We start from the raw sequence: 26,635 nt of genomic DNA, 5'->3' as shown, positions 1-26,635 counted from the left end.
AAGTTTATCTTAAAATAATTCACGGCATTCTTCCTCAGTTGGTCTCTCTATCTATCAGTGTGTCTATCATGACCTTGAGCATGTAGGTACACTGTAAATCAACCTTCTCCACTACACTCTATCTTTAGCTAGGTGGACTGCAACGCTCACTGGTACTGCCAGACTTTGAGCTACCTGGTCACTCTATCGTTTCGAACTTCGACCTCTAGGTAATTTCCCCTCAATCCTGCCCGTAATAATCACTCTCTCGAGACTATCAGCGCTTCTGCGTGCAATGTGTTCAAAGAATTGCAAAGTAAGGAGCAAATTTACTCATTTATAATTAAGCCCATTCTAAACACTGTACAGTGTACTGAAAAAAAAAAACCACTAGGGGCAGGTACAGATGACAAGCATTAGACACGAGCGCTTATAACTACACGAATTTCGTTCATAAGTAGCCGTAGGCGTTCAAGTGCTACCACGTGTTAAACGTGCATCTGAACCTGCCCTTAATTGAATAATTCGCATCATGGTTGAAATGATTACTTAAAATAATTGCAGCAATCATTGTGCTAGTTGCAGCAATTTTTATTTTTATTTTATATCTTTTAGAAAAATTCACAATTTCATTATACGTATAATTATAGTTATATTTAAATATGAGTAATTTTGCGAACAACATAAAGTGCTTACAAAAATAAAAAAATCATTGTGATTGTTGTTGCAATCATTGTGCTTGTTGCAGCAATCATTGTGATTGAAACAAGTTACTTTATCGCTTTAAACAACATCTTGTTTATTTCCAGTAATTTATAATGTTTTTTACGAACTGAAAATCAAGTAATATAAACAAACAACTCTCTTTCTTTAAAGATTGAAGTAAGAAAGTGAGCCCAAATAAGTGTGGAAGCAAAAATGCGGAAAACTTTGCTTTTTATGTTATTGTGTGCGTTATTTTGTAGACAAGAAAACACAACTTTCATTTATTCATAATATTAGATTCAAGGAAAGTTATTATGAGAATTAAAGATTTAAAAATACATAAAATATCGCATGGAATTCTAAAAATAGTAGAGTCGTCGTAGTTTAGTCCGCAGTCGTAAATCATAGAACTATGACAGTATCTACTGGTTGATCTGAAACCGTTTTTAATGTTGGAAATAACAATCGTAGCCGTCCTTAGCTGTAGTTTAGTTAACTGAAGAATAAAGAGTTCATCCAGGGAAGTAGTGCCACCATATCTACATACTTCAGTCGCGAAGCAGTAATGTGAGAATCACTGCCTACCGATTTTGAAGGATAGTAAGATTGCTGGTGAGACTACAAACAATTGGGTATTGTCAACCTTATGTCTCAGGTTGACGGTAGCAGTGCCCATGAGATCTCACTTGCCACCAGGCGTACTTGTTCGGCCTATTAATCAATCAATCAATATATTTTTATTCGTCATAATAGGCCATGACAGGGTGTACAATCTAATTAATTTATATAACGTTAAATTATACATTTCAACTTCTTATATTCGATATCGGAAGAAAATTTAATTCCATTCTGTAATTTAATATTAAATTATAAGTACATCAATTATAATTCATACTATATTGTCATGTAAATATTCATCAACCGTGTAACAGCACTTTTTCATGAATCGCCTTAACTATTATCATTTTTTAATTAGCATTTTTTAATCAATTCCCTCCCGAACATATCCATGAAGAGGATTTTTATGGCAGTTTGTTTAGGCATCGTGTTATGGGCGCTTTTTTCTTAAGAGCTGTTTTACAAGAGATAGTGTCAATGGTGAACATTTGGGGATTTCTAGGGCGTAGAATGAGTTCCGGAACAATCGTTTTTCCCTGTAGATTTCGAGGTTAGATCACTTTATTATTTAAAAAAATACATTTTAATAATAACGCACACACTCAACATAGCCCCGCACTAGGAAAACCCTGTGTGGCGCGTGGTAATGGACAAAAACATAGACAACCACAAAAAAACACCTAAACTCACGAGAGAAATAAATGGCCTACCATACAAATATTTCTCCCGGCCCAGAAATTTGCGTGGCAGTCCGGCATGGAAACCGTTTGGCCATGGAGGCGGTTAATATACACTTATAATATTATATATACAGCAGATAATGTATTTTTTAAAAGTCGCCAAATTGCTTATTTGTTGCTTATTACAACATTACATGGTATTAATCATACTTCCTACCTAAATAAAATATGAAAATTATTTTAAGGCATACTTTTAACCTTCATTTTAGTAAATATTTACTTAGTTTTGTGTACCTTCCGTAGTCAATCAATGTCGATATATGTTTTTGGAACTAGGTAACGTGTGTATCTTTTTCCATAATAGTTATATGCTTTAAACTGCACTAGTCTACCAACGATTTATCCATGTTTAGTCGCAATTCCTCTTGTCAACGATGCAGGAAAATTTGTTGGCTAATTATTTTCAAATAAGAATCATTCCACTATATATTACAGTCTTGGGCACTGACGAATATCTGGTTCAATAGAAGTGTAATGAATACGGTTCCGGTCGTAATTCCCTACGGTTTCTTCTTCTTATATACCCTACTTCTTCGACATCTGTATCCGGCGTACCGTAGTCAGCTGAAAGTGTGCCAAAAAACTATATAAATATTCTACAAAGAAAGTACGTAATAGGTACAGATTAAAAAGCTCTTTCGATTGGAATCCGGGACCGGTGTTGGGTAACCGGTAATCACTGGCCACTGACCATAACTGGACATACCATACATGGACGCTGAAACTGACCGGAAAGGTAATGTGTGAGATGTGGGTTTTAGAACTAAATGGATGGAGGCTATTTTGAATTTGAATCTATGGGATAATAATAATGTAATGTATAAAGAAGGTTTTTTTCCCCACTTTTTAATAGTTGCTTGTCAATTTAGAGGTCGACGGTTCGAAACCCTGTGCCATCGTGTACTTATTTAATTTATAAGTTACGTACATTTCTATAACATGAATAAACACTACACCAACGCAATATTTGGACTTCTTCTGTTTTTATTTTGTTTTTTGTTTCTTTTTTTCCACTTTTAAACCACTTTTTTTCTTTACGTCTATTTTTTTACTGTGCAGCGATAGATGACAGCTTTGCGAATACACATATTTGTCTATATTTTTTATTTATTTTCATGACCATGTTTTACTGGACAGCCATAGATATTCCATATACTTTTTTTTATAAATTCCGTGTACTAAATCCAAAACTGGTCGTGGCCAACTTCACCTGGCTTCCCAGTAAGGCAGTCCATCCTTTTAAGGTCTGTTGCATTCTACTGCGACACAATTATAGTCCATTCTCGACTGAATTACCGCAGCATTGTATGAAAATGGCTTAGATTCGTAGATAGACTTGTCACTTCGATATTGAGGTGATTTGTTAAACTATGCTTTGGTTTATTATTGAGTTTTGTGAAATAATCCATTAGTATTTATTATGATTTATTATATTTTACGAGGGTTCGATCTTCGTAAAAACATAGTAAAAACTTTTCGACCCGATGAAACTTGAACCCACGACCATATTGCCGGGTCAAGTTATCGTGTTGACAAAATTCTCCTATGTGTCTTTGTTAAAGATCTATGTACTGGATCTTTCGGTATTCTGCGCCACGAAAAAGAAGAAGAAGGTTCTAAAATCTCTCACAAGATGTCACTAGCGGCGCAGAATGCCGAAAAATCCAGTACAAAGTTCTTAAACAAAAACACATATACTGTCGTTTCACACTACAACACGCTTTCCCACAGTTATGCCACGCCCTTAGAGATTGCACCCGTCATGAGTCTCCCTGAGAGATAATAAATTAGACCTTATTTTTTATAATAATTAATACAAAGATGGAACACTTGGAAAAAATTCCTTCGATCCGGCCGTATTCGAACCGACGTCCCCTGGCAAAACCGTGCCAGACGCTATGCCAACTAAGCCACGGAAAGAACCAGCGGACCTCACGAATTTTATCTACGTGCTTGTTGTTGGATCTTTGTATTACTTTTCAACGTCTTTTTAACCGGAGCGTTATCTTTTATTTTTCTTAAGACTATTTTTCTTTTCTCCTTTGTTTTCTTAAGTGTATTAATAACAAATTCACACACAAATACACATATACACACATATATTTGTGTAAATCGAGTAAACATTATCAAGAACGTCAAAACCAAATAAATTCCAGCACTGAGCGAAATTATGTTTTGAAAGGAAATTCTCCCTTGCATGTTTGTTGGACTCCGGCGAATGCGTGTAGTGAAATAATAAACACTCATATCCCTGTATAGCTTCAACGGTATGAATTTTTGGGGATCCATAAAGCAAATATGTATTACTATAAACATTCTTTTAACAGCAAGCGCGTAAGAAGTATGTTATTATATGTAACCTCTTTCGTTTTTATGTAATCTCAGTATAGAGTACTCAAAAATACAACCTCAAAAGTCATTCATCCCCTAGTTTGCCACCCTTAGAGGTGGAATATTTTCTTCAAATTTAAATGGGGCCACTACAGAGGTACCCTCTTTCTAACAAAAAAATCATCAAAATCGGCTCTCAAATGCTGGGGTTATCGCGTAACATACATACAAAAAAAAACATACAGTCGAATCGACCCTTTCATATGTACCGTGTACTACAAGAGGCAAACAATCAGATCGGTACCTCCAATGGACACTACGCCAACTTTATTTTTTGGTCATATTCTGTTATTAACAAAACAAAAAAACGAATTTTGTGAAAAAATAAAAAGGAACAAAAAATAAAATAAGAAATGGACAAGTCCAAAAATTAAGTCGGTGTAGTGTTTTTTTTTGTAACATCAAGTGACGGGACGTACAAATCGTACGCCTGATGGTAAACTACACGCCTGTCCATAACAATTACAGAGCTTTAAATTGCAAAGATCTAAGTGGCACCACCACTGCGCCCATTCCCCTGAGACATAAGTTGACAAGTCCCATGTGCATACAATTTCACCTTTAACCCTTCAAAACCGGAATACAGTAATGCTGACATTACTGCTTGGCGGCAAAAATAGGTAAGGTGGCAGTACTTCCCTGGACGAACTCCTCCACAAGGACCTCTACCGCTACTAAATCATTTCGTTGGAGGTATCAAGATGGCAAGTTATACATATCACTTACCATACTTAAGCAAAGTTAGTTTTATAAATCTCAAATTTAAACTCCTACAAGAACCAGCTGACCAAGTCATGAGATCATATTGCAGCTGTGATAATGTTTGTTATTCTGCTAAAATCTTGTTGCAATGGCAGTTGAGTCTGAATAATGTCAGTGGAATGGCAATTCAGTCACTAAAGATCTGCCTTACTAATACTAGCATGTACTATGTATATCTTAATTTCTATAACGTATATTGAGCAATTCAGTTTTCAAATTAAATACATATAATATTAGTAGATTACACCAATTAAGTAGATTATACCAAAAAAATGCATTGTCAGTTGAATAATAGCTCGATGGCATGGAGTATATAACCAGAAATAACGCACACGCACACACTCCACATGGGCCTTATATCACTTTTAAATATCAACTCTCGTTTGCTCCGAAATCACAAATTAGAAAGCTGAAATAGTACAGCGCCAACTACTGACTAGTGTGTACGTCTTCGTATATTCCAAAACTATTCTGTATTTATTATAACAACAATAATATCTCTAACAATGTGGGACTGTTCCATTCGGGGATAAACAGCAAAACAATATAATTACAAAACAAACGGAATCACATTTCAATAAATATTAAATATGTAATTTTTAAATTTTCGTCCATTATAGCAAAGCAAGTTAAACTGGTCGACTTGAAGTGAAACAATTGACGATACCCGTCAATTATTTTTTATTCGGGCTGGCCAATCAGAGCGCAGTTGTCACCGTAATGAATAGCTTTCAAACAAATTAAACCGCGTGCGTCTAACTGTAATGGTAAAATACGCTCTATTTGTTAAGCTTTTACGTTTTAACTTAAATGAACGTTCCGGGCACGCGGGCGAGACTGGCTTGAATTTCTACGCGGTGGCCCGCGCGTCGACCGTGTGGTCACCGAGCGGAGTCCGTGGCGGCCCGCGCGGTGGCCGGGCGGCGGCCGCGGTATATTTCTTTAAAGAAATTTAAATGTTATTGCCTAGTAAATAGAATTCAGATTCGTCATTCTCCTTCTCTTCTCCTCGTGTATCTGGGCGCTAAAAGTTGGTGGTAGCACGGCTTTTCTTCCTTTTACTTGACCTTTCCAGCAGCTCTCCACGAGCTATTGAAGGTTTTCATAAAGTTTTTTTCATACATAGCGTTACAATTGGCCGTCTACACTCGGCTCCCTATGCACGATCAATTCACAGTGCAACAGAGACTGAGATGCCCGAAAGGTATTTTCAATTGTGTCGATCCTCTGAGCGTTGAGCCGGCTCAGGCGAGGTGCAACCTTTGGCGCGAAAGAGTTCTACGTTTGTCCCGCCTTCTGAGAGTCTTCCTCTAGGACACTAATTGCCATGGCCGATCTGGACATCTTTGAATAGGCTTCGAACTCAGGTTGGTCGGAGCAAGGACAATTATTCAGGTGGGGATTTTCGGATGGATCTAACCTGGACTGCTTGTGCGGTGCGACTCAAACAATGGCCCACCTCATATCATGCCCTGCGTGCCCTAACACCTGAGGACGCTTGAGGATTTAATGGCGGCTGCTAGTGACGCGGTCGGCGTGGCTGAGTTCTGGGCCACTATAGTATAATGTATATCATCGATAAGATAAGAAGAAGAAGTGTCAAAGTTTACCTTAACTGCTGGAGCATAAGGTTAATATTCTATTAAGACACACAAGGACATTCTATATTCGGATAGAGAAAACATAATACGTCATATCAGAACATTGTAACAGTATTAAAGTAGAAAAATATACCTTAACGTTATTAAAAAGCTTAATATTTTAATATATTGCCGGCTTAAAGGTTTGTATACAATATACTTAAAACTTAAAATAACTCCAAAGCTTGGACATTTGGAAAAAATATATACGGAATCCGAACGTGCAAAAACACAAATTCTTTTTTCGTGATTATTTTTAAAGCAAATTCTTCGCACAGGAAACGCCAAGGGCGTACACTATGCTCGCATCTCATAGAAATTTATTGACATTTCTATGAGATATTATATATTGATAACATATATAACTATGTACGTATACGCATGTTTATATCGAAGACATATTGGATCAGAGGCGTACAATAAGAGAAGGAGGGTGGCACGGTCGAATTAGATGGGACATTGTATTTCGTTCCAAGAATAAGTTCTTAAAAATATTTTGAGACTTTTTTCCTTATAACTCTTGCTGTTGTGAGTGATGGAATAATACTATGGAATAATACTCATCACCTGGCTAAATTATTCATTTATTTATTGTTGAGCAATTAATATCGTGAAATAATGAATTTAAAAAAAGTCTATATATATTGGGAGTTCTTAGGTCAGTCAGTCAACTGATTCAGTCACCCGTGTACATGGGACCTGTAAAGGGCCCGAAACGTTGGTTTGTTTGTAAAAACAAATATACATGACTCAGATCCGAAATTAAGAAAAAAAACAACCTCAAAAGTTAGTGAAATAACATCCATTTGCCAAGTTTTATTGAAAGCTGTTACCGGAAAGTGCACGAAACCGGATTCATCCCTTAGTATGCCACCCTTAGAGGTGGAATATTTACTTCAAATTTAAATGGGACCCTCTTTCCGAGAATCATCAAAATCACTTCACAAACGCCGGAGCAATCACGTGAATTAAAAACCTGCTCCTTTTTTAAAGTCCGTTTAAAATTAGTTCATTTTCTGTTTATATCTCTATATTTTCATAACTGAGAAACTGCACTTGACATCGTCACATTCTTTAATTGTGCCAATAATAATAATCAGAGTATGCATTTATAAAAACAATTCAAACTTAATATAAACCGGTATGTGTCGACTGATTCTGAACTTCGACAGCATTAAAATTTAGAGCGACGATTCAAATCCCGTTCCTTAATTAAGGACTAAATTCTATTTTGTTTCAAAGTGTGAACAATAAAAACAATCCCGTGAGAACTGGTACAAGTACTTGTACATTGATGCACAAAAATTGTAATAACCACGCAGCACATATACGGGCGCTTAAAAATCTTAAAACCCTAATCGTGTCGTGCGTAGACCACGTGCTGGTTTCTGTTATAAGTACGAGATTATCTCTTCAAAATTGGAAAATTGTAATAATGTTTTTTTTTTTTTTTAACTCCATTTAATTGACGTAAGAGTAATAATGAAAATAATTTCGAAATTGTTAGATGATTAATGAAAGTAAATGAAATATGAGATATTTGTCAGGATCGTCCAATATCCCAAAAGAAACCCCAAAGGGATTTCGAAAAGAATGTTTATGTGTACGGTACTGTAAAAAACCTTACATTTAAGCGGAATCGTTGCAGTGAGCTCCGTTTCTCAGAATTATGTTGTATCAAAAGTATTTTACAAAAAATTGAGCTTAAAGTTTTTAGCAATATATCTTACCAAAGGACATCTTTGCATATACGACTTGAAAATAGAGAAATACGTCGTTCAAGTATTTTTTGACGTTGTATCGATGTTCATTTATTTTAAAATGGTATAGAATACGTTGCGACTATCATAACACTATCTTGGCTGTGTTAAATTGCTCCCTAGTTCGGGTGTTTGGGGATGAGGGACACACTGGTAAATGCTTGCACAGACAGTGTATATAAATACAGTTACTGTCACTGTATAATAATAATAATAATAGTAGTAATAATAACGCACACACTCGACATAGCCCCGCACTAGGGAAACCCTGTGTCGCGGGTGCCATGGACACACAAATAGACAATTACAAATTACACCCAAACTCACGAGACAAATAAATGTAGGCCATACAAATATTTCTCCCGGCCCGGGAATCGAACCTGGGACCTCTGCATGGCAGTCCGGCATGGTAACCGTTCGGCCACGGAGGCAGTTAAATATATATGTATGAATAAATAAAAATACATTTATTTTCCACAAAGCACAGGAATCACAATTAATAAAAATTAATAGAAAATACAATTAATCTAAAAGGTTAAAGACTCGGGATTACTGTTTATCAATCTTCACCTTCACCTTTTAGATTAAACTACTTAGTAGTTACCTCTTAATCCTATAAGGATTTTCTCCCCGTCTGTACAAAAAGGTGCTAAACGCTACAAAATGGTAACATGCAATTAACGCATGTCCACAGTGAAACCGGTCGCCATGACGACAGCTTTCGACGCTAAACTACCTAATTGGACGGCTTTTGTGCACGGCTGTACCATTATACGAGTTGTGAATAGGAATAATTGATGAATGAGCTTATTGTTTACTTGTGTAGTGTTTTCTTTTTTGCATTTGCCTATATTTGTTCAAAAAAAAATGACTCTTGGCAAAGTTTTATGTATTTCCGTACTGATGTTATTTTTAAACGCGCTCAATGTTATATTTTTAAAATGAACCAAGTAGTTTTATAGAGATCTTGAAGCCAATATTTTTTTTATGGTACTAAGTGACGGGACGAACAAATCATGCGCCTGATGAGAAGCGACACGCCTGTCCATTACTGTTGCAGTGCCATTCAGAGCTTTAAACCGCAAAGATCTGAGGGGCACTGCCACCGCGCCCGTCACCCTGATACATAAGTTGCAAGTCTGTAATTTCACCAACACCCTTACCCTCCAAAACTGCAACGCAGTAATGCTCACATTACTGCTTGGCGGCAGAAATAGGTTAAGGTGGCAGTACTTCCCTGGACGGACTCTTTGACAAAGAGCTCTAAAAAAGCAAAATGTCGTACGTCATTAGTTTAATGACGTACGACATTTTGCTTTTTTAGAGCGAATTAAAGTGAATGTAGCAAAAGAAAACTTACAATAACATGTCTATCTATTTTTTAAAACAAAAATAAACAATAATTGTTATCCTTCATAAAATAAATTACGTTTTCTTAATATACTGTGACGCTTGCGTAAGGACGTTAATTTCTAAGACACTATACTACTTTATACTACAGTAAGATTCGCCTTCGAATGAGACGTCTTTTCATCTCCTAAGCCAGTGTCACCCTGTAATGGGCATAAAAAAATCACTAAATACGACCCAGCCAGTGGAGATAGAACACTGAAAGGTCTGAAAGCTAAGTTCTTTAATTCGGTTAGCCTTGGCGTCTAGTTATAATTAGTAGTGCATTTTTAACTAACTCTAGTAGTGTAGGGCTACATAAACCCTAGTAGGGCTACAAAATAAAGCCACACTAATAAAGATGCCTCCTAACGAAATTCTAAGTGAGGTTAATGTTTTATCTTATTTATTTATTTTTTAAATAATACTACATCATATATATATTAGGGGTTAAAGTATGAAATTGCCGTTTTATTGCAATAGGTTCTTTGAATTTTCATAGAATCTTCATGGTTTGAGGTTTTCGAATGAAACTTTTTTCAAATGGTTTCTGTGATTTTTTTTTTTTTAAATTTGAAACATTTGAATATCGACTTTCAATTGTTTTTGTTATTCAATTTAGACAAGAAAGATGGATACTGCGAAAATTCGATTCGAGTGATTTTTGAATACGAGTTCCGACGCGGAACTAACGCGGCAGAAACAGCCCGCAATATCAATGCTGCGTTTGGAGAGGGGTCTACTAATGAACGCACCGTGCGATTTTGGTTTAAACGCTTTCGTGATGGAAATTTCGACTTAAAGAACGAGTCACGAGGAAGACCGCCCACACAGGTGAATAACGATGAATTAAGAGAGATAGTGGAAGCCGATCCTAGTCAAACTACCCAGGAATTAGCGGCATGGTTTAACGTTACCTTACCCACAATATTGACTCACTTGCGTCAAATCAATAAAATAAAAAAATACGAAAAATGGGTGCCTCATGATTTGACTGATCTGCAGAAAGAAACGCGTGTTGCCTTGTTGAACAGGTACAGAAATGAAGGAATATTGGATCGAATTGTAACATGTGATGAAAAGTGGATTCTTTATGATAACCGGAAAAGAAAAATGCAATGGCTGACCCCAGGTCAAATGCCACAACAGTGTCCTAAAGCAAAACTTACCAATAAAAAGGTAATGGTAACTGTTTGGTGGTCTCAGCATGGTGTTATTCACTATAGTTTTCTCCGATCTGGTCAAGCAATAAAGGCAGATGTCTATTGTGCCGAACTCCGAACCATGTTGACAAAACTAGCAGTAAAAAAGCCCCGACTCATGAATCGATCTTCACCATTATTGCTCCACGACAACGCGAGACCTCACACAGCACGAGAAACCATTTTGACCCTTCAGGAACTGCAGTTAGAAACCATTCGTCATCCTCCGTTTTCACCAGACCTTGCTCCAACGGACTACCATTTTTTTCGTGATTTGGACAATTATCTACGTGACAAGAAGTTTTCTTCCCAGGAGGCAGTACAAAATGCTTTCACACAGTTTGTGCAGTCTAGATCGTCGGAGTTCTATCGCAAAGGCATTAATAACCTTCCCATTAGATGGCAGCAATGTATAGATAATAATGGCAACTATTTTGATTAAATAAATTTGTTAAAAATTTAAAAAATAAACAATTTAGATTTTCAGTACAAATCGGCAATTTCATACTTTAACCCCTATTATTATAACATTTAAACAAGTAAAATCCTGGAACGTTGGTTTGTTTGAAAAAAAAAACAAATGTACGCGATTGAGATCTGAAAGATAGTAGTTTCATTTCCAATTACTAATGTTGTCGGTGTTGTTAATTTATTAGTTCTCATTAAAATCTTTTTTTTTTATTGCATCGCACTAGGGAAGCTCCTGTATCATGGGTGCCATGGACACATACATAGACAACCACAAATTACACCCGACGCGAGAGACATATCGATAGTGGAAATTTGAAATGTCGTAAGGGACAATTTGTCGTAAGGGAAAATGACTTTACGACAAAATGTCTTCTAAGACATTTCAAATTTCCACCGTCGATATAAGGGTAATAATGACATTTTATAGAAAGGGGCGTTTTCCATTACGACAGAATATTCCTTACGACATTTCAAATTTCCACCGTCGATATGGCCATACAAATATTTCTCCCGGCCCGGGAATCGAACCCGACACCTCTGCGTGGCAGACCAGCATGGTAACCAGTCGGCCACAGAGGCAGTTATCTATTAAAATATTAGTAAGAATTAATGAGATCAAACAATATCATTAACCACAAGTTCTATTCTTTACAGGCATGCTGAGATCTACCTACGACCGTTCAGACCACGAACGTAAGTACTAAATGTTTTTTACACAGATAACAAATAAAAAATAATAAAGACGTTACAATATACTTGGGTCCAAATTTCACTGAGCAAAATTATAGCCCAATAAATAAGCTTTTTTTATTTCACTATAAAATAAAAACTTTGATTATATCATTAAAAATAAGTATGGAATAAAAATAGTGATTTTCAATGAAATTCGCGACAAAACATAAATGCGACAAGAGACACAGTAGCAAATTGTTACCAAAAATTGTCAGTACAAAAACTGGATTTTGCGCAGAAAGCCCGCAATGGCCATAAATTTTTTCGACGCACACTATTGAATATATTCGTCACTGCAACGCTCTTACATCTTAGATTATTTAATTATTTTTTTTTGAGTGTCATCAACAGTTGTTACATCTTATTTATTTAAATATCCATTGTACAGGAAAACACAAATCCCTTTTGGTAAAACGGAAAACACAAACAAAAGGTAGTGCTTATTTCTGAAAGAATTTTTTGTCCTGCAGACCAAAATACAGGACACAGTAATTACAACAACGGGTTTACGTGCACAATAAAACTAAATTAAATTATATAATAAAAAAAATAATAAAAATTGCAAAAATATTAAATTACTACAGACTATATAAATACTTATAAATACATCTAGTGCATATTTAATTTTACATCTGTAAAAGTCCAACTAGATACACAACTACTTATAAAAGGAAGACAACTTGCGCAGAGCTGAATCATGTTGTGACGGTGTGACCTCCTTCCATCGTCATCCCACCTTTTTATTTAAATTTCTTATTTTGTTCTCACACTAGTATTTAAATTCAAATTTTGTATTGTTCCATTTTGCCTCGCATTCTGATTTTGTTTCGTCCCATCGTCACTCCCTGCCCGATCGCGGTAGCGAACACATCTCTTCTTATCTTTTTGAACCTTTTACAAGTTATATTTACACCGTTTACATTTTAAAGATCACAATATTATTGTTAAGCCTGAATAAGTACCTATACAACTGGAATTTCAACTTTTGAACTAAACTTACTAAGTAAGATGTATGGAGGCTGTGAAGGCTGCGGATGCTACTACTACTCTCCAGGCTACATTACTATTATCCTACAGAACCCCACCCACTCTAGCTCTAGCAGCGCTTCTACAATATTAATATTTAACGGTAATAAAAACAACACAAAATAAGAAGGAAACAATACAATAAATTACCAGTAATTAGTAGACCGGACAGCGGTTAAAATATTACATGTAACCTTACTAACTAATCTAACCAATATGAGCTTTGTTCATCATGTAGTTCCCAAAAAATCCAGTAGATGGTATTGACCCATTTTTTCTAAATTCTGCATCGCGGTGCCACGATTTTCTTACAAACGAACGAGGTAACTTATGTGAGAAAAAACATCGGTACTATTTATTCTTACACTTTCTGAATATATCTGATAGTTTTAATTAAACTTTCTGTATAGCACTCGTCGTAGGTACCACCGATTACACTTAACCTGGCACTTTGTAACCTTTTAAATGAAACTTGTAACTTTTAAATTAAGTTTTTTCTGCAGATTGGTGACATCATCTAAACGTCAAAGAACCCTCTCAACATTTATTATTATAAGATCCGGTTCTTGTTTGTATCGAGAAAATTGTGTGAACACTTAGTTGGGGTAGAGTTTGTAAATAATTGCACATCCGATAGGAATTTGCAAACCACTATTCCTAAATGTGCATTAAAAGCATTTGCATTTTTCCAGCTTTTTCAATATCACTTACGTACTACGGCGAAGTTCATTTTTTCTTTCTTTTTTTGTCCGTTTGTTGAAGGAAAAAACAATAACAATAAAAATAAAATTGAACATCGTTAAATGAGCGCTTTATTTTGCTCAGCTCCAAGTTGGGAAAATTAATACGGTAAAATAAGAATATTTATTTTATTGGTTAGAGGTATTTTCCTTTTAAGTAGAACATGTAATGAAAGGAGGTGACTAGGGAGCGGGCCAAAAACAAAAAAAAAACGCTACACACTAGGAAAACCCTGTATCACGGGCACCATGGACACATACATAGACAACCACAAATTACACTCAAACACACGAGATAAATATTAGGCCGCACAAATATTTCGCCTAGCCCGGGAACCCGTGACCTCTGCGTGGCAGACCAGCATGGTAACCGGTCGGCCGCGGAAGCAGTTAGACCAGAACCAATTTAGGAAAAAAAATCGGGTTTTCTCAAATTGGATGTGCCAGAATTTAATACCCGGCAGCTCCTCATAACACTTTCACGATTCTAACCGCTGCGGACTACGTATATAATTTTTGTTTCGTTAATTTTTGCATAGTTTTGATTTTATAACAAATAGTAACAGTCAATCATTATTGGTCATCCTCAATATAGCCAATCATTTTACGTTCCACGACTGAGTACGGGTCTCCTCCAAGGAGAGTGTCCAGGTCAACCACACTCGCTCAAAGGGCGGAAGCTTCGCAGGTTTTCTAAGGATTGTGAAAGTTTACATGTAGGTTACAGCAATTAAACTAATCTTTGTTATAAATAAACCCAATGTGCCATAATATTTTTCAATTTCTGTTTTGTCCGTGACTCAATATTCTAATTTTGTTTTAAAAAAAGTCAGCAAGTTAAAAACGAAGCCCTGCTTCTTCTTCACAAAATAATACAACTTTCCAACTAAGTTAACAGAGCGTCCCATTCTGAGAACATCAGCTGAAGTAGAGTTAAAAAAGGACAACTTGTGAAACTTCTTCGTTTTCATTCGCTGCCAACTACAGACGAGTACCGATTACAGAACAACTCCGAACGCTGACACACTGTGTCAGGACAGCTTTTATTACAATATGCGGAATATATTGATTTTCGCTTTATGAATACGAAATTAGGCAAAAAAGACTGTTTACATTTGTTGAATCGGATCTCCTCCAGCACCGCTTACACTTATAAGTTATAGTTTAGGATACGGAAATAGAACTGTCATTATACTTAATAATAATATATTTCAACGCCACTATTACAAATTTAGTACCAAGTGCCATCAATAGATGGCAACACTTGTATCTTGAAACCATCTGAAACGTGCCAGCAAAGTGTTAAGATAGTTAAGTATAAGACTGGTGAGGTATTTATATACGAGTATATATACTTACGACCCCCCACAACAGCTCGATTCATGAAATAGGCACTGAAAACGCACTTCGACTGCTTCTCACTACCCCATCCCGTGGTTGAAGCTGCCACCATGACCCTGGCGACCCTATCACTTCGCCGGCGAGGACCCCAGTTCAGCGTTAACTCGTGCAGACTTGCTTTTACAGAATGCCCTTCTGATGGAAGTGTCTTGTAGTGTCTTGAGCAGAGATCTCAATACTCAATATATTTATTGCATTCATATGGTATACATGTCTTAAATTTAAAATAATGCTACACATATGAGCCCTTTATTAGGGATAACATTAACAGCAGAGGTAGGCCGAGGTTTCAATTATTAATTAAAATTGTTATTTATCAAATAATAATATAAAATAAAAAAATATGTCATATAATAATAAAAGAATACGTCATATTATGAGTAGAATTATGTCACTTGAAAGTTTGAATTTAATTAGATTACAATAGCATAACTTTGTAGTATATAATTAACATTTATTTATTATTCAAATTTATTATAATATTATTATTTTTCTTTGTCATCAAATTATTCATTTAAATTGTAATAGCATTTATTAAAAAGATGTAATTTTAATTTATTTAAAAACAGTGAATATATATTTTCCTTGTTTTTAATAATGGGCGGGAATTCGTTGAATATACTCAGCGACATCGAGTGGGGACTTGAGCTGTGTATGTGTAGCCGAGATCGTGGCAGAAGCAATCTATTGCGTGGTCTAAAAGTGTGTCGTTGAGGCAGGTCGTCAGTGTTAGTGTAAAAGTCAGGGTGTTGTTTAATAAATTTACAAATTTCTAAAATATATATAGAACACAAAGTCAAAATTTTAAATTGTTTAAAGTGCGGTCTGCAGCTATCCGTACTACTCAAATTGCCAAGAATACGGATGCATCTTTTCTGGATTGTAAATATTTCTCGTGTGTGCACACTATTTCCCCAAAGGGTAATTCCGTAACTTAGTTGGGAATGTGTGTGAGTGAGATCCGTGCCCATCTGTGCGCCCTCAGGCCTGCTACTTATTTTTTTACACTGACTAAGGACCTTCAGCTCACCCTTTGGCCTATGGTGCACTCAAGGTCATCAGCGGTCAAGTGCAAAATGTCTTTCATAAAAAAAGGATATGACAACGAAGTCTAGTGTGGCACGCCAACATGCTTACACCTTTGTGAGACACTTATCCTTTTTTTTTCTTATGCGCCTGGTATTAAGCGACACGCCTGTCCGTAACAGGCGCAGTGCCACTCAAGGATCTGAGGGGCACTACCACTGCGCCCCTCACCCTGAGACATAAGTTGACAAGTCCAATGTACCTGTAGTTTCACCAACACCCTTTAAAACCGAAACGCATTATTGCTTGGCGATAGAAATAGGTAACGTGGCAGTACTTCCTTGGAAGTCAAGTTGTTAAAAAGTCTTCGAAGAAAACTTCGATGTACGAGATTCGAAGCATCGACCTCACAATTGAAAAGCAATCGTTTTGCTACTGATCTACAGCTATATCCAAGAATATGAAATATCAATTTATCATCTCGGTGCATATTAAGCCTTTAGACGTAGATAAAATTCCAGAAACCTAAACATCTAAGCTAAGGTTGGTTACCAGCTAAACCTCATCTAACTACTTCCCTTCCCGAGTTTAAATCACCTGGCAAACTTCGAACCAGGACGTAACTCTACACCGGTAAACAATCGACAATCGGGAGTCTCTGCGTGATCAGTTCCCACTAAATACCGACAATCCCGGATTCGGTTTCGGAACTTTTACTACAGAATTTTTGGCAGGGAAAATGGTATACGGTAACGAAGTTGTCCCATTTCGATATTGCAAATTTAGCTAGATCAACACTCGGTCTATGTATATTTAACATTATCCACGTTGCCGTCAATATTCTCATATTATTTATATTAAAATACAATTGCAGTGTCGTAATCGCAAATATCCGGCAAGGGAATATTAATAACGCACACACTCAACATAGCCCCGTACTAGGGAAACCCTGTGTTGCGGGTGCCATGGAATCACAAAGAGACAACCACAAACGCACGAGAGAAATAAATATAGGCATACAAATATTTCTCGCGCCGCGGGAATCAAACCTGGGACATCTGCGTGGCAGTCCGGCATGGCAACCGTTCGGCCACAGAGGTTGTTAATGGAAGGAAAGTGTCGATTTCAAGTGTAATTTGTTGACCTGTGGAATATAGGTACATTTTGTGTCAGAGTGTATACACCAATCTGGTCCAACCGGTGTTTGTACACAGATGGATAAAAAATATCTTATTTTATTAATAACATTCCTTTTCATAGTTCATCATCGTAAAGTAAGAACGGAATTTATTAGGAATATTTATACGGTGAAACCATTTCTAGAAAAGGTAATTTCCTTTGAAAAAATATCATTTCCTTCGTAGGGAGATGATCTCTTGAGGTTATAGCTTTGTTATTGCGATTTTTATCGAATTCCGTTAATAGGTTGAAATATTATAGACTCCAAGTTTTTTGCGTGACTTGAAAACTTATTTTTCATTTAAATCGCATATGTTTGTTCTTGAAACAATCAGACGTCACCATGGGACCTGTAAACGTTGGTTTGAAAAGGTTGGTTACCGCTAATCTGCCGTAACCACGGCAATAAAGTAGGACACTTGGGTCTACAAAAATCCATAGTTAAATCACAAGAAAAGGCTGTAACTAAAAAAGATATTTAAAAAAAAATTGGTACAATGCTACAAAACACTCCCAGCTTAAATATTATAAAACGTGAGACAAACTTACTGCGAAAGTGTCGACTTATACAGTGTTACTAGGTTAGATTAGCATTAAAATTGGCACATGGTTTAGGTTGAGAACTGGTAAATGGATCAAATTTATACGCAGTTAAAAATTAGAGCCGGACCGATTCTATATTTCAATATAAGATCGATTTTATATTTCCTAAACGAAATAAGATATAGTATAAATTCTCAAAACATCTTTACATAGGTCTTGGTTTGAATAACGAAATTATTCTAGTAACGTACTTCTACTCTTTTCGATATATAATCACATCGGACTCTGTTCTTCGGATGTGTCGAACGTTTCAAAATTTGAAAAGAAATGGCCAGGAACCACAGAAAAGGTGATGAAAAGGTGGGATAACAATGGAAGGAGGTCACATCGTCACAGGTTTGTTCGAAAAGACAAATATGCACGATTTGGATCCGAAATAATTATATAAAAAAGCAACCTCAAAAGTTTATGGAATCTATTCGCCAAGTTTTATTGAAATTGGTAAACGGAAAATGGGTGAAATCCAGTCCACTAGATTCTTCCCCTACTTTGCCACCCTTAGAGGTGGAAAATTTTCTTTAAATTTGAATGGTGCCATGATTACTGAGGTACCCCCTTTCCAACAGAAAAGAATCATCGAAATCAGTTCACAAATGTGACCGAATCGATCATCTCTTCTTTTGTATAAGTCGGTTAAAAATAATTTCACTTCCAATATCGTTGTCTTTGAGTGAAAACCTAGTATGTGATGTCTATCTAATTTTTCGGGACGAAGACAAAAATGTGGTATAAAATGTAGTAAACGCAATAATGTTTGTAGTTATCATTTTAATTACTTAAATTATTATAATAATAACGCACACACTCAATATAGCCCCGAACTAAGAAAACTCTATGTCGCGGGTGACATGGACACACATAGAGACAACCACAAATTACACCCAAACTCACGAGAAAAATAAATGTATTGAATATTTCAATCAAAATATTTTTAATGTAGTTTTTAAACTCAGATAATGATAATCTTAATATACATATGATCCGGAATTATATGAATTACGTATATTTTTACGGACATATAAAATATTTGACTAAATATGAGGGTCACACCCTTATACCTGTTAGGTCCTATACGCCTGTAACTTCACCAGCACCCTTACCCTTACAAACCGGAACGCAGTTACGCTCACATTACAGCTTGGCAGCAGAAATAAGTAAAAAAGTTACGGTGTTACCCTGGACGAACTCTTGTACAAGGAACTCTACTGCTACTTACTTACTAGTGTTAAGGTAAATAAAGATTTTTCTGGCCGGCTTAATGTGAATCCATGTTGATAAGGGTAGCGACTTCCTTAACACACGCTACAGCTCATTCATTTGTAAAGAACTAAATCGAAATAAGTTTCCATCCAAAATTTGCCTAATGCTTCTTACCACAGTTTCACTAAACACGTCATGTATAACATTTTAATAATAACGCACACACTCAACATAGCCCCGAACTAGGGAAATGTGTGCCATGGGCACACGTAGAGACAACCACAAATTACACTCAAACTCACGAGAAAAATAAATGTATTGTACATTTCAATCAAAATATTTTTAATGTATTTTTTAAACTCAGATAATGATAATCTTGGTATATGATCCGGAATTATATGAATTACGTATATTTGCAACCAAAATTTGCCTAATTACGACAGTTTCACTAAACACGTCACGTATAACACCTCGTAAATTCTATTCACGATATTTATTGTCACAAGTATAATCACCTGCATAAGGTTTTTTATCGCGCTTCGAAGAGAAGTAGGTACTCTCTCTTACCTCCTTTACTTTTCCCATTTTTGCGCATACTTGCCATTTTTCGAGGCAAGATACGATTATTGCCGCCAAAGGAGCAGTTACGCTGCGCCTAGTTATAATTTGCCCCGTATCTGGTATCCCGGTGGGGCTAGTGCCCGTTTGAACCGGTTATTGATGGTCATAACCGGTTTTCATTTATTAGAAGGAATCAATAAAATATAGAAAATATTTTTGGGTCTTAGTACAGGCAAATAGAATTCTGTCTCGAGGACGTAGTTATTATGATGAAAAAAATTGTATGAAGAATGTTACGTTTTTTGTGATGTGAATAATTGATTTTCCTGGCCTTTTATGAGATCAGTAGCTACCACTAAGATCTGTAGTTAGTGCGGCATTATTTTTATCTTAAATTGTAATTGATACAAATTTAAACCCCCTATAGATAATAATCAAAACATCGTATTCTCTACTAACAGATGTTAACAAAATCCTAAGCAGTAATTGCTTCCAGAAATCCATATTTGCCAAGATCTGTTTTGGCTTTCCAGAGGTACCTATTCTCTAGTACTAGGAAATGAGAATTGTAATCTTGTTTCTGATTTGCTTTGTACAAATTGGATCTATTGCAATTGGTCTTAATATATTTGATTTTGGTACTGGCATAATGTATTGTCATTGCTAACAATAAGAAAGCAAAATGTTATCCCTTACTTTTTTAAATTGAATTCCAAATTCAAATGTACCTTCGAAAAAAATGTAAACGACAAGAAAGAAAATAATCTAAAGAGATATTTAAAAAAACTCTGGAATTTTTTTAAAGTAGAATACCAAGTTCCAGTGCCTGGAGGGAAGTTAGCAGGAAAACGAAAAACAATCTAAATAAGCTGCAAGTTGGATGCAAATTGTTGGATCTTGTCTGAATTCGGATCAATCTGTCGGGTAATTTCTGAAGCCGAATTCGGAACTCTGTCGAGGATCCGTCGAAAGTATTTTAAAACATTCACTCAACAAGGAAAAAAGTCGTAACTTTATTATATTTAGATAAAGTACGCTAAAGAGATGGGACTTAAATACCGAACGTTTTGTTTTATTTTTTTTTTATTGACGCTGTTAATCAAACTAGTTGACAATAAAGGTACACATATAATTTTCTTTCCATTGTAAGCACCATTACAACATAATACAACTATGATATACAGAATTTAGCAAGTTTGTGAAAGAGTCTGTCAAGGGAGTATTGCTACCTTATCTATTTCTGCCACCATGCGGTAATGTGAGCATTAACTGCGTTCCACTTTCGAAGGGTTTGTGAACGGGGGTTCACACAGCACATTTTTTTGCAATAGAAATCCGAACCGAAAATAGCGCTAAAATTACAACAGAACCATTCACGTCGTTTGTACTGCGTTCCGGTTCTGAAAGGTAAGACGCTAGTGAAATTATAGGCACGTAGGACTTACAACTTATGTCTCAGACCTTTGCGTTTGAGGCTCTGAACGACACTGCAGCTGTTTAGACCAGGCGTGAATTTCATCGTGTTTACTGCCAGGGCACCATTTGTTCGTGGTATTTAAAAAAATAAGAAGTACTATTTTTTTTTTAACGTGAAAGAGACGTATGACTACGTTTGGACATAGTCTGACTCAATGTTAGAAGCGCGTTTATTTCAAATATTGGTTAATAGTCATGATTCAACTGTACCATTTCTTGACTTAGCGGTGGCAACACTGGCAACCGCTAATTGTACAAATGCGCAACGAGAAGTGTGCAAGCTGTAGCTCCGGTACCTATCCGGAAAATAGGGAAGGTACTGTGGACCCGGGGCGGCTCACCCGGGATACTAGCCTCTCGAGAATCAGGTGAAGTCAAGTGACAGACGTCTGTGATAACCCTGTACACTGGCTGATTTGGGGTCAGAACCTGAACTTATAAGGTTCCTGTACGCGCACACGTTATAGTGCACTTTTCGTAGACCCTAAGGGTCGGTAGGGAGGGTCTATAATCAAAACTAATGTAGAAAGATATGGGGCTGTATCATTTCGAAAAAGAGGATTGCAGATATCTGTTTATAAAGTGGTAGATGAAGCACCGAATATTATTATTATTAACCTTGCTGTAGCACAGTATTACTAGACGTCAGTAGGGCCCATTTGGTTACCTATCAGTAGTTCGAAATGACATTTTTCAGAAATAACGTTAGCTCGAAATTTCATAACCTCGAAAGTAATTTTGAGAGGAAAATGTTTTTTCTTTTAAACCTAACTTAACCGAACCTAATCGTGTCTTTCCGATAAACATCTGACATATCCTAAAAGAACAACGGTTTCGTTATAATTCGGTTTTCGGTGTAACGAAAATTCGAACAAACGTTTTTTCGGAAAAAAATTCGAGTTTGTGATAGGTTACCAACCCATTCGGTCTGCTACTTACCTTATAATACGGGTAATAGGCTACTCGCGCATTTGTTCGATGGCATACAAAGCACATCAGCGGAAGACTGCAAGAAAACGAGAAACGGTTTACTCATATTATCCTGCCTACTTGCAGAACAGAAAACAAAGAATATTCGATTAGTTACTATACTGTTAAAAAAATTACTACACAATATTTATACATTTTTTTTAGAAACTAATTTTATTGTACAGTGGACGATTTATCGAATAAATCTTTCGATTCTTATCCCATCACTACCTCCGGTTTATCTTCGTCTGTACTCAAGGGTCGCGAACTTCGTTGTAACTTGAATGAAATAATATTATCATTCGAGTTTCTGCCTGTAAATACCTACGTATAATTAAAAACAGAATCTCGAATTTGGTTTGTTCAAAATTTGAAACGGCTTATTTGCTGTCAATTTCAAAGACTCATTCGAATTTTAATTTTGATCATAATTCTTAAATTGAGTTTCGAATTTTGAATATGTATATCCGTTGAGTCTTTTCAAGCGGGATTTTTAAAATATTTAAAAAAAAACTAATAAAGTTCATATTTCAGCCGCCAAACAGTAATGTTGAGCATTATTGCGTTTCGATTTTGAAGAGGTAAGGGTGCTAGTAAAATTACTTGCACATGGGACTTGTCAACTTATGTCTCAAGGCAATGGATCTTTATGATTTAAAGCACCGAGTTACATTACAGCTGTTATGGAATATGGTGCACAACTTGTTCGTCCCTTCTCGATATCATAAATACAATTAATTGCAATAACCAACTATGAGCATTTTTGTAGTTCCTTCTAACAAGTGTAGATGGCATTGATCAATTTTGCGCAATCCTGAATCGCGGTGTTAAGATTTTCCGTCGAATGTTGACTACTTCACTCGGACCATACTTTGTAGAGATGGGTCGTCGACGCGTTTTCCGTTAACGAAACGCAACCGTCCATCGTCGACGATAAACTGGTCGGTCAACTAGTTAAATTTGTCGACTAGTCGATCATTCAACTTAAGTTGATTTTCGTTCGTAAGACGAGTTTAACTGAATCAACTAAAGTAGCTTTTGAGAATATGAACTATAGTTTTGGAAATTAATTCATTTCCAATGTTTAACATGAGCGCGGCTATCGACGCTTTTAACATACTGCAATAGAGTTTAATTCCGATAGATTCAAGGGCATTGCGTCACAACGGGCGCAACGTCTCTCTCTCGCTCTAGCGAATTAACTACACCGTCATCCTTTTTGTATATTGAATGCATTATTGCAATAATAAATAGCATAACAGACTTATCTTACTTCATCGCACATATTCAAACATCAACTTACACGTACAGAATTTAAAGTTCAAAATAATTTGTCTATGTAATGCTATGTATAATTTGACTAAGTCCGCACGTCGTCTCGTGACGCAGAGCATTGATTAACGCGTGGACTCTCCGTTTAACCGTCTACGAATTCTACTAGTTAACCGAAGAACGGTAGACCGTAGAAACGTCGATTAGACGTGAACAGTTGATTCGACTAGTTTGTCCATTCAACGCCCGCCTCTAATACTTTGATTATGGTTAACAATTAACGCAGCTTTAAGAAGGTAACTGTTGGAAACGTTCTCTTGGAAACTGCTACACAGAACAGAATTAAGTAGATAGATTAATTATATATTCGCATAATTTAAAACAACAGTAATGTTGTTAATATTTTATTGCAGATTGTTGTCATTGCATGCTGTGATGTTCCTTAAATGTAGAAGCAAGTAGGTTTAAGCTATTATGTTCGATATTTAACGTGTAGTGTTTTTCTATGTGAAATATCCTGAATAAATAAATAAATAAATAAATATAGCTTTTAAAGTATATCACAATCAGACACGAGGAAAGCGTTACATTTCTATAGCCGTGACTATCGTTCCAGTTACAAAAAATCACAGTGATAAACCACCGTGACTTGTCACACCTGTCACCGCGATATACGGTTTTGGCAAGCGGCTACTTTCTAATAGTCGTTACTATTACTCAACTTGAATTCCATTTGAAAAGTTGATCCGCAATAACCTTCACAGTTTTACATGCTTATGGCTGTCGTATTATTCGTTAAGAAGAGTATACGGCGTGTTTATTATTTTGGATCAATTTTGTACATCAGTTACAGTTAGTGGAACGAAGGTACAGCCTATGTGATTTTGGAACGTCGTTCCATCGTTAAAAATCACAGTGATACTATTTAACAGCTGATCACTGTGATTTTTTTCTGATCACTGTTATTTACCACCCACCTCTAGTTTCCACTTTCCTTCAGGTGAACCAACTGACTATATGCAATCCACAACACAGCACCACCTTAACACCTCCACTCAACTTTCAACCTTAATTTACCCAGATTTATAGTTCAAAATTACCCATTCTCCTTGCTTAACAATAACATAAGCAAATATATTAAACTGGTAGCTAATATTGGATCTATTAATCATCGAGAGTGTATATAAAGGCTGCGATAGGTATTATTCGGCAAAATTGCGAGGGCCGCTTGCAGAATCAAGGCTTTTGTTACAAGCTATTGTGCATAGAGACTGTCTAGGTGTTTCTTGTGCTTTCGCTTCCTGTTGGTATTTTCGTTTTATCTAATTTACAATTACAATAGAGCGTGGTAGCTTAGTGGAAAAAAACGATTGCTTCACACTTGAGAGCTCTAGGTATTTCCAAAGTTCAATCGTACTACTCGTAACAATAAAACTGCCTCCGTAGCCCAACGGTTACCGCGCTGGTCTACCATGTAGACAAATAAATAAATGTTAGACAACATCATATACAATGTTAAGTATCTAAAGCACTTGTATTATGGAAATCAGAAACAACGATGGTACCACAAACACCCAGACCCGGGACAATATAGGAAAGTTAGTATATACACTGACCCTGCCGGGGATCGAACCCGGGACCTCAGAGATGGCGTAACCTTGAAAACCGGTTTGCAAGCCACTCGACCACAGAGGCCGTATAAGATAGATAGAGTAGATGTCCCGGGTTCGATCCCGTGCCGGAAAAATTATTCACATGACCTACATTTATTTCTCTCGTGAGTTTGGGTGTAATTTGTGGTTGTCTATAGATGTGTCAAGGCACCCACGATGTATGGTTTCCTGCGGGGCTATGAGAGTAGGGGTTATTTATTTATATTCATATAAAAACTCTCTTTAATCGTGCACCTGATGCTAAGTGATACGCCTGTCCGTAACAGTTACAGTGCCACTCAGAGCTTTAAATCACAAAGATCTGAGGGACACTGCCACTGCGGCCGTCAAACTGAGACTTAAATTGACAAGTCCCATGTGTTTGTAATTTCACCACCACGCTTACCCTTCAAAACCGGAACACAGTAATGCTAGCATTACCGCTTGACGGCAGAAATAAGTAAGATGGCGGTCCTTCCCTGGACGAAATCTTTCACAAGAAGCTCTACTGGTAATGCTATCTTACCCCAACTAAACTTAACTGCAAGGTGATATAGTGCAGCAGCCAGAATGTACTCGTACCATATTTTATAGAGCAGTTCATTAATGTTTTAACACTGGCTTTTGTTTCTCAAGTCTCCAGGGCGACGGATTGCGAGAGTTCGGTCTCAAATGCTCTGTGCTTCGATCGCGTTTAAAATAAAATGTGTAGTTTGTACATTTGAGATAATAAAAGAAAACAAAACAAGTTGTAAACTCGTGAGTAGATGTCGCACCTTTTGTGTAATTATAATAAGGTTACATTAAGGCAATATTAAATTTCAGGTTCAAATATTTTACGGACAAAATTAGTGGACAACTTTTTAACCGACTTCGAAAAAGGAGGAGGCTCTCAATTTGACTGTATTTTGTTTTTATTTATTTTATGCGATTACTTTTAATTTGTGAACTGTTTTTGATAATTCTTTTTTTGTTGGAAAGAGGATACCTCTATATTGATCCCATTTAGATTTGAAAAAAATATTACGCCTTTAAGGTTGGCAAATTTTACGACTCGTGTTTGTCATTCTTACTGCCCGTGTTACGTACAATGTTTTTCATAACATTACCGATACAACGATAATTTATTTCTTGTGTGAAT

The 26,635-nt window shown here is 36.3% G+C and overlaps 1 protein-coding gene across 4 annotated transcripts in view; it reads left to right on the top strand.

The window, feature by feature from the left end:
* Positions 1–26,635, top strand: part of LOC113235189 (teneurin-m) — a 504,828-nt gene that overhangs the window by 384,732 nt on the left and 93,461 nt on the right. For all 4 annotated transcript variants that reach the window (XM_026470804.1, XM_026470803.1, XM_026470802.1 and 1 more), the window contains one exon: positions 12,312–12,350. In XM_026470804.1, the coding sequence (XP_026326589.1) occupies positions 12,312–12,350 (39 nt within the window). The remainder of the gene's footprint in view (positions 1–12,311; positions 12,351–26,635) is intronic.

The sequence above is a fragment of the Hyposmocoma kahamanoa genome, unplaced genomic scaffold, assembly GCF_003589595.1.
Source record: "Hyposmocoma kahamanoa isolate Upper Pololo Valley unplaced genomic scaffold, ASM358959v1 87, whole genome shotgun sequence".
Taxonomy (NCBI): domain Eukaryota; kingdom Metazoa; phylum Arthropoda; class Insecta; order Lepidoptera; family Cosmopterigidae; genus Hyposmocoma; species Hyposmocoma kahamanoa.
This window is presented reverse-complemented; position numbering and strand designations above follow the sequence as displayed.